The sequence below is a fragment of the Struthio camelus genome, chromosome 4 (genome assembly GCF_040807025.1).
Source record: "Struthio camelus isolate bStrCam1 chromosome 4, bStrCam1.hap1, whole genome shotgun sequence".
Taxonomy (NCBI): Eukaryota; Metazoa; Chordata; class Aves; order Struthioniformes; family Struthionidae; genus Struthio; species Struthio camelus.
This window is the reverse complement of record NC_090945.1, coordinates 25,927,405-25,940,395: the sequence shown is the minus strand read 5'-3', so window position 1 is coordinate 25,940,395 and position 12,991 is coordinate 25,927,405. Positions and strand designations below refer to the sequence as shown.

The 12,991-nt window shown below is 40.9% G+C and overlaps 2 protein-coding genes across 12 annotated transcripts in view; one reads left to right on the top strand and one right to left on the bottom strand.

Moving 5' to 3' along the window:
• The window catches only part of NPNT (nephronectin), a 54,522-nt gene extending 48,028 nt beyond the window's left edge, over nucleotides 1-6,494 (top strand). For 7 of the 10 annotated variants that reach the window (XM_068941942.1, XM_068941939.1, XM_068941941.1 and 4 more), the window contains 2 exons: nucleotides 1,509-1,765; nucleotides 4,404-5,407. In XM_068941942.1, the coding sequence (XP_068798043.1) occupies nucleotides 1,509-1,765; nucleotides 4,404-4,499 (353 nt within the window). In that variant the 3' untranslated portion in view covers nucleotides 4,500-5,407. Of the gene's footprint in view, nucleotides 1-1,508; nucleotides 1,766-4,403; nucleotides 5,408-5,524 lie in introns of those variants that run through there. The other 3 variants (XR_011140885.1, XR_011140883.1, XR_011140884.1) reach the window with 1 other exon arrangement.
• The window catches only part of TBCK (TBC1 domain containing kinase), a 167,551-nt gene that overhangs the window by 12,414 nt on the left and 142,146 nt on the right, over nucleotides 1-12,991 (bottom strand). Inside the window, exons 28-33 of one of the 2 annotated variants that reach the window (XM_068941931.1) lie at nucleotides 11,249-11,487; nucleotides 10,364-10,466; nucleotides 9,983-10,120; nucleotides 8,448-8,553; nucleotides 7,252-7,459; nucleotides 5,499-5,631 (exon numbers count right to left, since the gene is read on the bottom strand). The gene's annotated coding sequence lies outside the window, so the exon portion shown is untranslated. Of the gene's footprint in view, nucleotides 1-4,112; nucleotides 4,202-5,498; nucleotides 5,632-7,251; nucleotides 7,460-8,447; nucleotides 8,554-9,982; nucleotides 10,121-10,363; nucleotides 10,467-11,248; nucleotides 11,488-12,991 lie in introns of those variants that run through there. The other variant, XM_068941932.1, reaches the window with a different exon arrangement.

The following is a 12,991-nucleotide window of genomic DNA, read 5'->3' as shown; positions in this document are numbered from 1 at the left end:
CTTGGTGCAAAAGCTATGCATTAAAAAAAAAAACAAACAAAAACAAGAACAACCAAACCCTTAACAGGTATACCTGGACAAACGGATCCCACTGCGCGCCCACATGCAAATTTGAAGCCTTAGCTAGCCGCATAATACTGTGCTTAGTTAACATTTATTGAGACCAAAGAAATTAAAAAAAAAAAAAATCTATGTTGTAGTAGTGAATTGGAGACAAGATTTGCTTTCCTTTTAAGTAAGTGTTTGGTGCCTTATCGTTAAATCTCTCAGCTTCTGAAGAAGATAATTTCTTTCAAAAAGAAGCTTTAATATAAGTATTATCAGGCTGGAGGAAAAAAAAAAAAACCAAAGCTTTGGTTTAGTAGTAGCAAGAAAACACTTCAAATGTAAAATGTTTTCTTGTTTTGTAATTAAATAAATGCTGTATATATCTGCAATACGAAAAAAAATGCAACATTTCTATAGTACTGGTTTCAAATAAGAAGCCTGCAAGCCACCTTTTCCTTGAGATCATTAAATGTGAATTTTTGATACTCTGCTCTGATTTAAAAAAAAAAAAAAAAGTGAAACCCCACCTTTGGTCGGTTCAGGTTTGGTTACCATCCAAGTTGAAAAAGTTTTAAAGAAGAGTTTGAAGCAAAAAAGAGAAGGTGCGGATTTTCTCCAAGATTTGAAGTCTCATTTACTGTAGTTTTAGGTGCCTACGTTAATGGGTGCATGGGATTTAGAAGTACCTGCCTCACTTTTTAGGTTTAATGGCATGTTGCCACATTTAAAAGATCCTCTAGTTTTCATATACTAGATGTTTTCATGAAGGTACCATTAAGTAAGTTTGTGTGTTCGGTAGCAACTTACTGTGGCTAGGGAAGACTTCACAGAATGTATCAAGCTACCAGACATTCACAAATTATTGGTTTCTAGTTTTCTGTAGCAAACCCAAATTAAGAGTTTAAATTACAGTTAAAGGCTCTCCATGTTTGTACCTGTTGCTCTCCTAAGCTACACAGTTCCCAAAGAGAAGAAAGAGCATAACACCACTGTAGCTCTGTTGCATTGTATCATTTATGCCGGCCTTTGCATTCATCTTATCTAATAGCAAAATTTTGCATCTTAAAACGTGTATAAATGTACACACTAGCTTTAATGGCACTATGGGTTTAAAATTATGTAGTAACAGTGGGGTGGGTTGACTAAAGTGAAGGAATATATCAACTTTTCATTTTCAAAAGATGTACTGTTTGCTTTGTAAAAAAAGACATCAGATAGATAGGGAACAACTAACCTGGTACGAGTATAAAGAGCAGGACGCTAACACTATAAAGCCTGCTCAGCCTGGTGGAGGGAGATGCATCAGTTCTGGTCTCCATCAACTATAGACTTTATTTAAGATTCACTGGACCTCAGAGACCTCTCCTTTTTTATTTTTTCTTCTCTTTTTAAAATAACTATTAGCAGTTGGTCTTGAAATGCAGTAGAATTAAAAAAGCTAATATCTTTTTCTGTTGCAGGGGGACAGTATCTTACAGTCTCTGAACCTGAAGACAAAGATGGAAGAGTAGCACATCTCATCCTGCCATTGGGTCACCTGCCTCAGGCTGGAGACTTGTGCCTGTCATTTAGGCACAAGGTGCCTGCACTGCATTCTGGTGCCCTCCACGTCTTTGTGAGGAAAAATGGTGCTCTCGGACCAGCTGTTTGGGGAAGAAAGGGTGGCCATGGCTGGAGACAGACGCACATAACTTTGCGAGGCTTGGGCATCAAGAGTGTAAGTACAATTCCAGAAACTTTTTTTTTTAGCATGAGAAAGTGAAGACACTTAGATGATGTAGCACTGGCTTACTTGTTTTCTGGGTCCAATTTCAGTCTCCGTTTTACTGCTAAAGTTATCTTTGCCAGTGGAGTCACGCTTAGGATGAGAGAACCAATGCCTCTTTTTTTTAAATTCATTCTATGTAGAAACCCCACCTACAGTGTTATACACACGGGAAACTGCAAAATAGCCTGTAACGATCTTCCTCTTACAGTTTTTATTAAGAGTGTCACTTACATGTAGAAAAGAACAATCCAGTGGACAAAGGCATACAAAAAAAACTTTAGCAGAATTCCTCATGAAAGACACTTAAAAAAAGTCATATGCATTAATAACTAGTTAAAACATAGTAAGGGTATAGAAACTATTTATTTTTGGTGATGCAAGGAGGTTACCAGCGCAGTCTGTTAGGGTTTTGTGCTGTTCAGCATACCCACAGTTGATCCGGACAGGGAGGTGAATGATGCCAGTAACACAGAACTTTAGCACCATCAGAAGAAGCTATCTATCTGAAGTATCATGGAGGCTCTTTTAATGCCTGATAGTTTTAGAGACATTGGATAATAAAATGATGTAACAAAAGCTCAGCAATTTTCCCACAACCGCTGCTTCTATTGTGGATCTGAAGAAGGGGCTTGGGTGCCTAAAGACCTGTTGTGTTCTGACTACCTCAGGTGGTCTAGAAACCTCACACTGGTGAATGCTGTAACGTTCATGGAAGGAACTAGCCATGTGTACGTTATGTGGCCTTAAATAACTAATATTTATCACACAAGAATGCTGGAATTACTGCAGATAGTTTTCTGAAAACTATCTCAGCAAAAAAAAAAAACCCTGATACTCTGTTAGGAAAAAGAAATTGATAAACCAGAAGACAGTCTGCCATCGTGTAAGCGAATGTCATAGACTGAGACTCTGGCGGTTTATACCAAGTGAACAATATACTTGGCCAGAAGTGTTAAGTTTAGAGACATGCTCAGAGGCAGGGTGCTGAGTGAAATAAAGCCCTTGTGGAGCAGTTCTTTAAATAAATGAATATTACTAACATAGTTTCTGTCAGAATATTAAATGAATTTTAGAGATCCCAACTCGTAAACGCAGACAATAGTTCTCCCTTTGCACTTGTCCCCTGCCTCTCTGTATGGCCTAGACAGCGGCTGTCCATCCGTCTGGCAAACCGCAACAACCACTGGCTGCCTCACGGTGCCATACTAAACAGTCAGGTTTGGGGACTTTTCCATCTCTTGTGGGAATCCTGGTCTGCTGACCTAAATGATTTGTCACGTTTATTCAGAGGATTGGGGAATTTAAAAAAAAACCTCCAGGTAAGCAGGGAAGCCCCTGTCATGGAGGAACCAGCGCAAACAAGGAAACTTAATTTTCTAGATGATAGATAAAAACCAAAAGTGACTAAACACTAGTGATTTTGGTGGCCTAGTGAAAAACCTTAGGCGGGGTGTATGAATGGAGACCAGAATCCTTTATCACACTTCTTAAAGAATTAGCTCCGTAAAACTATTTGTAGCGCACATCCAAAATCACTTATTTCTAAAATAATGTTTCAGTGTATTCAGCATAGCATTTCTCTTACCTCCCCTCTACCTAGTCTGTGTTTAAATTAAGCGTATGCTCTCAGCAAGCATCCAAATTATTGTTACTGCACAGCGGAATTTCTGATCCATGAATCTTTATTAACTCTTTCTAACTTGGTGAAAACAGCAGAATTATAAAGTCTTGCTGTTTGCTTTGAATGATTTTGAAACCATGGACAAAACCACTGACCGTGCATTAAAGCAGTTCAGACTTGTGAGGCTATTGCAGTAGAACAGGAGGCAATATTAATTTATGAGAATGGTTTCTTAGAGGAAGTCTGCTCACCATTATATAGATCACTCTCTGCATGATTTATGCTGCAGTCCTTTTAGTCAAGCTTCCTACTTGTTGAATCTTCTCCTACTCGGGCTAAGTGTGGACTGCTAATGACGTGCTTAAATCAATTCTCCAAGAAGCCAGTGCTTCTTTAGGTTACGGTGATTTTACAGGAGCCAGAATTCGTTCCATAAGGGATGTGTGTTTCTAGTTCCCACAACTATGTTTGGCATTCAGACTAAGCCAGCTGCAAGGTGTATTAGGAATGGAAGGCTCCTCTATAAGAAAACATTGTGCAGAATACACATAATTTTGTGTTTGCTGTGAGGAACAACGAGGACGTTGTAGCGATGATATGCAGAAAGATCCTTAAGCAGCTAAACCTTAGCACCCTCCAGCACCACACATTAGAGTACGTGGAAGTTCATCTCACCTCAGCTCTGCCACCCGGAACCATGCTTTTTGATCACCACCTTGGTTTACCGTGACTCAAACTTGACTTGCTGTTTCTTCACTAAGGTGCTGCCAAAGTGAAAAAGGGAGAGGATCAGGAAAAAAAAAAAAAAAAAACAGCCTTAATTCTGACCAGAGTAAACAGGCTTTTGTGAGTCAGTTAAGACTGTCTGCACTTTCTTACGCTTTGCTTTTTTTCTGTTGAGACCTTCTTAATCAAAGATTCTTTCATTTTATTTTTGCACTCCAACTTGTCTATTTCTTTTCCCAGATTGTTTTCAAGGGGGAGAAAGGGAAAGGAAGAATGGGGGATATTGGACTAGATGATGTCATCTTGAGGAGAGGACGCTGCTCTGAAGAACATTAGCAAAGACAGTGGACTAGCACAAGTCATCTCCTCTAGCCCGTCTCATCCTCTCCCTACCAAGCTTCAAAACAAAACTGCATGAAAAAGAAGAAACGTTTGAAGAGTCGCAACTTCTTGATGGTGTGCTAAGTGCAATCTTAGTGAATCTGCATTGAAAATAATAAAGAGCACCTACCAGGATTCAGGAACTCCAAACCAAAGCTGGGTGTTCCCATTAGTCTTTGCCCCAGCTGTATTTTGTATGTAATAGCATTATCCCTGTAAAGCCCGATGAGTGCTCGTACCAAGAAGCACTTGTGAAAAAGGGAGAATTAATGCCAAATGTTGTCAAAAGACACCCCCAGCTTATAAATACTAACAGCATTCATTATTTTCTGTACTGCACTAAACCAGTAGTTTTATTGATTATACTGATAGACAGTGGGATTGACCTAGCTTCAGAGCTAGCTCAGGCTAGCTGAGGCCTGGGCCTGAACTTTGGCTGTCTTACTGCCACTGATCTTTAAAGAAGGGTTTGCTGCATATCAGATAGCATTTATTTTGGCATTGTATCTGTAGTAACAAAAAGCAGTTATATAGAGTAGGTACTGCGTCCTGTAATATTGCTACTGCTGTGTTTTGTGTATATGTGTATGGTTATTAACATATTTATGTTTTTAATATTTACAGACTTTAGTTGCAAGGTAAATGTCAGCTGCGCTTTCTTATTGTACAAGACAGGAGCTTATCACACTCTCCGATTCTGCTGGTCGTGCCAATAGATACGTTACCAAAATCAGTTAATGGTGCTCATTGAAAAAACATTTCCTGACAGTTCCCTTTTGCACAAAATGCTGCTGCAATTTGTCATGGTACAGTACGCTGAAGGCAAAAAAAAAAAAAAAAAAAAAAAAAAAAAAGCAAATCCTCACCTGATACAAGCTGGCATCTGGTCATGCCACACAAGTTTGCATTTAGCTCAGGAGCAAGCCCAAAAGGACTGTCAATCCTGCAAGCACCTTCCTGTTCAGTTGAAGGCTGAGCAGCCTGGAGAAGGTACGCTGCATCTTGTATGACTGAGCCTGTTGAAACTACAAGGCACGTTCCTTCCCTTAGGTAGCACAAGCCGCGGTTTTATGCCATTACCACCCACCTGAAAAAATGTAAGCAAAAAAGGCAGCTGTGTTAATGCTATACGAACAATTTGGACAGCAAAAATGCATCGAGTGATCTTTGTCAAATGTCCATATTCCATCCAAGTGTTTTGTATACAGTAAACATTTTTCAGCACTAAAACAAATATTAGCTCTAGCTGGAACTAAATATTTAGCAGAACTTTGAACTACATTTTTAGTTATATATCTTGCATGTGACGTGCAGTTCCCCAGGAAATTTCTCTAGTTTGGGATTTTTATATGAGAAACATCATCATCATTACTGTCAACAATTATAAATTTGAAAAAGTAACTGCAATATTTAAGAAAAATGACAAAGCTTGATAAAATGTTGTTAGTGGCACAGCCCTAAAGCATCAAAAAGGCATACATGGAAGAAAATAGGCTTCAGGTCTTTTAAATACTTGCACGTAACATAAAATAATTGACAGTTTTATAGTATGGAACTGACATTTCAAAAACAATCCATGTTAAGCCTTACACAAAGTCCACAGAGCTAAAACGGCAAGCCCATTAGAGGCCCTATTCCAAAAAGCTGTTTCCGACAAAGTATTGTTTTAAGAATTTTTTTCCACTGTGTTCTGTAGGACACCCTAAAGCACAGTATGTATAGCAAAGTCATTTGACTAAACAGCTATTCTTTAGTAAACGTGCATCAAGAAACTTTTTGAAATGGAAGAAATAATTCATTTGTAAAATCTTTCTTTAAAACTGTTTTGCTTTGCCTACGATCATGGTGTTTTACGTTATTTTGAAATATGTCAGAAATATTTGTGAATATTTGAAATGCCTTATCATTATTTTGAAATAATCAGTAAAGGCAGCTGTTATTTCCTACTAATTGGAATGTCTTGTTTTCATTTCTGGATGAAAAGTCTCATTTGTAGTGTAATGAAACAGGTCAAAAGATGATATGTCAACCAATCGCAAGTAGCTAAGTACTTAGCACTGTCACATGATAGTGAAATCTACTTTTGTTTTAAAATTTGCTAACACTATTATATTATTCAAAAGGAAGAGTGACAATTTTCAGCCTTGCTTTTTTTAGAACAATTTCACAGGTAATTTAGGAGTTTCAGAGATTTAAAAGGTCCATTTTGCAAGAAGCAAGGTGCCCCTATAGTCCCACACACAACTGAACATGTACAAATTGTGTTCTGTGGCATCTAACAGGATTAATATCATATAAAATGGACCAAGAGGGGTCTTTTACCCACTATTACTACAGTTCTCTGAGCTTTAGACTCCCTTGTTAAAACATAAATCTGTTCCCTATCTATGCAAGGCTGAAAGAGTTTTTAGCCATTTGCAAATGGGCCTTGGAACCCAGAATTTGAATAAGTACAGGAGGTAAATAGAAATATGTACTCAGATGATAACAGGAAGATTTGGGGTCTCTGCATATTTATGCAATTGCTGATATAATATAATATAATTTGCTGATATATGCTAATTACATTCCCATGCTGCATGTGATAGGGTTAAACAAGCACCATCATAAAGCTTTATAAAGCACTGAAGTCCCAGTTGATGGTGGCTGTTGGGTAGTCCTGGAGAGTCTGGCTCCAAAAGAGCTGTTAGGGTGCTAAGTGACTCACCTCTGCAGCCAGTCGTGCTGTGACACTGTGTCTGCCACCTTCCCTCCTCCATGTTTACTTAGCGCTTCAGCAGAGACGCAGCAAGGCCGGTTTGCTGCTGGGGTGAAACGCTCCCTCTCCATTGTGCTCTGCACCTGCCTCACCAGGCAGCCCTGCACAGGCCCCCATCTCAGCCGGGAGGAGCAGATGCTGCCCTTTCCATGTGACCCTCAAGAAAGAGATCAGAATATGGCCTGAGGTCTTCCTAAGGAGGAGTTTATAGCTACCCTCGTGGTTTAGTGTTTAACAAATGGGTAACAGCACCAAAACAAATTCCTGCTTAAGTATTTATGCATGCAGAGGAAATTGCACTAAATTAACATGAAAACAGTTATCAAACAGAACGCATAGCCTCTTACTGGCTCATAATTTAATATTTTAAAAAGAGATGTTAAACCCTTTTCCCCAGACTGAAAATAAAGACGCACTGTACACTGCAGCTCCTGCGACCAAAGGGCAGTGTGCATTTGCTGAATTGCATCAAAGTGAGGACACTGGAAGGGCTCTAGGCAAGCTTTTCATTTTCCAGTTGCCATTCTATTAGAGTTACCGCTCGTCTCATTAAAGCCATGTCATTAAGTAAGTCACTAGCGAGTGCATTTGGTAAACCCTACTCATTTTGGAGCAATGCTTCCCTAAGCTTCCTTTGTAAATTATCTTAGACTTGGAGGCCAAAACATTGTTTTTAATACAGCTGGAGATTGCAGTAAGAGTTCACCCAGAGTCAATTAGGCATGCGATGACGAGCCTGTGCAAAAGGCCACTCATGAGGGCAGACCGTCGTCAGGGAGAAAAGACACATAGCACCCAATCTAAATGCCAGCTTGCCCTCTAAACGCCCACTATGGCTTGTTCCTCCCAGCAAATGACGCACAGTCGTTGTCCCAAAGGCTGCTAAAACCAGAGAGAGGGCTTTGGCTCGAGCTATGCATCACCAGGGGTCAACTTGAAACCTGTTCACTCTGCACTTAAAGGTATACATCAACAAGCTAAACTTTACCTGTCTGTCTGTAAATTTTCAGTTGTGATTTTTAGTAAGATGAAGAGTCACTACTTTTCAACCAAGACCCACTTAAATGCTATGCTTCTTATTCTTGTATAGTTCAAACATCAAATTACCAAATTGTTCTGGTTGTAAAACAGACACTATCTGTTACCTGCTGATCTATCCCGATGTCCTGTAGCTACACAAGGTTTTATCACTTCATTTTTTTCCACAGCAATAAAAATCTAGCTGAGCTAAGGCTCAGTGTAAACCTGCAACTTTAAAAATGAAAAAACCGACATTTTAGTGATAAGCTCCAGCAGTGGTCTGAAAGAACACACACAAAAAAAAAAATCTCTCATGCTTTGAAAATTAATACATTCCCAGTGCACACCTACTGTAGCAAACTGAACTAATGACAGCTGAGGAAATAAATAAATTTTGAAAGTTCCTAATACAGTAGTTGTATGTGAGGAAGATGCCAACCGACTGAAGAACTTCAGGGGCCATGAAGGCAACTTTAACTGTGAAAACAGACCCCTACAGAGTTCAGGCACCAGCTCCATGTGGGTTTTCAGAATATCATCAAGTTAAAAAAGGAATTAAATCCCATTCTAGAGCTGCTCTTACCACTTTTCCTTGCCCACTTTCATGACCTCTTCTAAGCCCAAACCCTGTTCCCTTGCTTTGAAACAGACTGTCCTCTAGAGAGTGCTCTTGCTGGTTCTTTGGGTTGAGCTAACTTATTTTTTTTGGAAAAGGCATGATTTATCTTTGATATCTCTGCTCTTAAACTTGTCAGCCTGTATAACATTCCTGGGATCAAGACAGTAGTTTCTTTTCATAGCAAATAAACGAATTACTGTATCTCAGTGCTCACTGGGCTGCTCCATATAGCTTATTTTCTTTTCCATTTTTCTCCAGAGAAATCACTAATTTAACTCCAGAGAACCAGATGGGATATCACACTTACACGTGCTCGATACACATGAAAAGAGTAGATCTATTCCCTCAGTTCCTCAACAGAACGTCAAACAAGAGGCAGTGGTCCTGACTTTTCCGTATAGCAGAGAATTTTTTCTCTCTCTCCATAGATCAGGCATTCCACCATCATTCTTCTCTTGTTGCCTCCCAATATCTTTTGAGAATCAACTAATTCTTCTTTTTCTTCTTGTTCTAGCAGTATTTAACCTCATGCTGTAGTAAACGGGCAGATTTTTGCCACTCTACTGCTGTTCCTGTGATCCAGCCATTAAAGGCTCTCCAACGCCAGAAACTAGCCTTCATTGCTACCAAACCACTCTTTTGCTACAGAGATCACAGACGCCATATTCCTAGAACAGAAGCGACACCTCTAAGCCATCTCTGTGCTCTTTCTACTGAGAACATTATCTGTAAATGTATATACACTGTACTATATGCATATATACACACACACACACATATATATATTCACTCCTGTGTATATGTGTACATTCAGTTGTGCAAAGCACACTTCATCTTTAGCCTCACCGCTGGACCCAACAGCTGACGTCAGTATTAATCAGGTGAGAAAGCGAGCCAGGTATATATCTAGCACATAGAAAAAGGACTCTCTTTATGCAATACAACCAAGTCCTGTCTTCATTTGACTGCAAGATAACTACAGCATTTTTTTTTTAAGAAACTTTTCCAGTTATTTTGTTAAACTATTTTATGACTTTTTACCTTTTATTCAGGCTAGGAATAGTCCTGTTTATATTCTTCTTCCCCCAGGTTTCTCCCCATTGTGCATTTTGACAGCGCAGTCTCCTGCTTCCGACTCTCAGGCAGAATAATTTTGATTCCTTCCACGCTGGGCATATCCTAGAATGACAACGTGCCACATGTACTCCCAGAGACTGACTTCACTGCATGTTCAGGCAACATCTGTTAAAAGTCTCCCCAGGGCTAAAGATTGGGATTGCTATTTACACGGGACTTCAGGGAGATGACTGCACTGCCCAGCAGTGCCCCAGCAGAAGGGGTGCACCACCTCCCCTCTTCTCTTGCCTTTTGCCTGCGTCCCCCCCAGGGCCCTGGTACCTCAAGCCAGAAGAACGGACTCACCAGATTCCTGCCTCCCAGGATGGTCGAAGGCAGGATCCCCCCATGTGTGAACCAGGATTACCACGGCATGCATAAACTCCTGTTCCGCACTTGTAACTTCTAACTGCAAACAAAAAAACCTTTCAAAGAAAACTAGCTTTGAAACAATAAAAGGACTGTCTTTGCCAGTGTCTGTCTGTCTCTCTTCTCCTCGAGGAAGCTGGTAGTGTTAAGCTTTCATAGAAACTGCAAAACCTCTTGGATCTGGTGGCACAGTTGTATAAGTAATATTCTGCTTGGTTTAGGAGAAGTTTTCGTTTAAAATAGTTCAGTTTGTAATAAGAGTATGACACGGACAGCAAAATAGAACCCTTCTTTCAGAAACGCTTCCCCAGGCCGTTTTTCCGATGCCCCGACACGCACACATGCGGTTTGCCTCTCAGCTGCTGTGGCTGGCCTGCCATCAGTATAGCTGCTTTGCAAAACGTACTTTGCAGATCTATACATGCAACAGACCCAGCAAACATGCAACCAATCACCAAAAGCCAGAGCTAGGGCACGCAGCACTAAAGCAAGAAGGCAGTGGGAGGAGCGGGGAGAAGGAAGGGGTAGCACTTCCTGTTACTCCCTGCGCACGCATGCTCCATCCCTTTCTATGTACACCAAGCTGCGGCTGCGGGGCATTCTCTCAAAAGGCACCATGAATAAACCCCAGGATCCAACGCCCCAGGATCCGGTTCCCAGCAAGGGTCACGGCTGGTGTCCCCAGAAACGATCACACTACGAAAGGGCACCTTCTTGTACCCCTGGGGAAAAACCAGGGCCACTGACCACAGTTAAAACCCTCAGGTCTTGCAACCTCGTGAAAACCAGAGGGGGACAAGCAACTTGCTTTGTTGGCTGTACCTCTGTGGTGCTCAGCAGTCTGACGTGGAAGGCCAACAGCTGCCCTTGGACGCCCTCCTGCCGCGGCCTTCGCGCAGCACCTTCTCAGAGAAGCCCCTTGGAGCACATTGCCCAGGAGCACAGGCAGGACAGTGGGAAGCCCCATGCACGCTCATGCGAGAAGATCCGCACGGTCCACTCTTAAACATGTCCTCCTCAGATCGTTGTCTTGGCTTGTCCCACGGCAGCTCCACGAGGTTCTGCTAAGAAAGGAAATACCACCAATTTAAAGTGTGGTTTTACACAATTTTGTTCCCAGATGAGCACAGGAAACTGTATACACATGTACCATAACCGCGCAAAGAAAGGTAAGCAGCCAAATGTGTATCATGATTTGTGATCAGTAAAAGATCAAAGGCAACATCCACATTTTAAATTAAGAAAAAACCAACTGTCTGACTTAACAATTTTCTTGCCTATTATGTTGCTCCGGGAAACGCTGGAGCACATTCACTGGATTGTAATACCAGAGTTTTGCAATGCCAAGCTCCAGCAAGCTTCCTCCTCCTCTATCAGACTCTTCCTTCTACTTACAAATGGCAAGCGTTGCACAGTGAGATGTACAAAAGCCTATCATATCCCCAGCTTCAGTCCTAGCACAAAGGCAAGAATTCCTCGTGAGGGAGCGCGCACACAACATGTGCCAGCCCAGCTGGAGATGACAACACCAAAGTTCACAGCAAAGACCATTTTGAAATCCAGAAAGATATGAGTAAAGAACTAAACTCAAATGAGCATTGAGCAGTGCCAGTTATGCTTTCAAACAAGAACAAGAGAAAAATACATGGAAGATTATTTAAATCAAGAAATGAGATTACTACGGTTCAGTGAGGTGCTCAAGAGAGACCCTGAGAGATCTCTTCCTTCAATTTCCACCCCTCTGATGTTCTGAGTTAGTTCAGGACATTTTGGCATCCTATCTCAGTTTCTTAGACCAGCCGGAGGACAGGAGAAAATGTGAGCCCATAGGGCTCTTCAAGGTTTCCATGCCCAGATGGGATGTTTAGTGTTCTCCCTTAAATATCAAATACACATGATTCAAGTTACAGTCACTTGGAGTGTACAAACAGGGCTCTAAGATAGTAAACTCACTCACTAATATTTAAACCCACAATTCTATAGCGTACAACAATTTACATAGAAACCAGACACCTTTATTGCATAGTTATAGGTGCCATTAAGCTATGAGCAATTCAGTCACCCTCATGTTGTATGCCACTGGTTTTATCCTGCTTATAAAAAGATTTTTTAATTGGCTGAACTCCATTACTGAAGGCTGATTACTAAAACTGAGTGATGTTTAATCACCCACAAGGTACATTAGGCAGTTTTGTGGGGTGTTACGGGATCTCAGCATTCTGGCAGTTCGGTCGTGTGTTAGCAAGCAGCCCTGGCAGTCATGCTCTCCTTGTGAAGCTTACTGTGAGCTACTCCGCGATCCTTAACTCGAGTCATTTGTTTTCCAAATGAATATACAAAATGGAGTCTTGAAAAAAACATTTCATTAATCCAAAAAATAGATAGAGGAAGCACATGGTACATCCAGGGATGCCCTCATCATCATAAAGAAATTGGTTAGGTGGTTAAAGGGCTAGACCAAACTTAAAAGGGTTCAAATATGGCTCTGCCACAGAGTTGCAGCCCACAGACCCCGTCCCTCAGGCTCTCTGTAACACTACTTCCATCTGCTGTTCATACATTCCC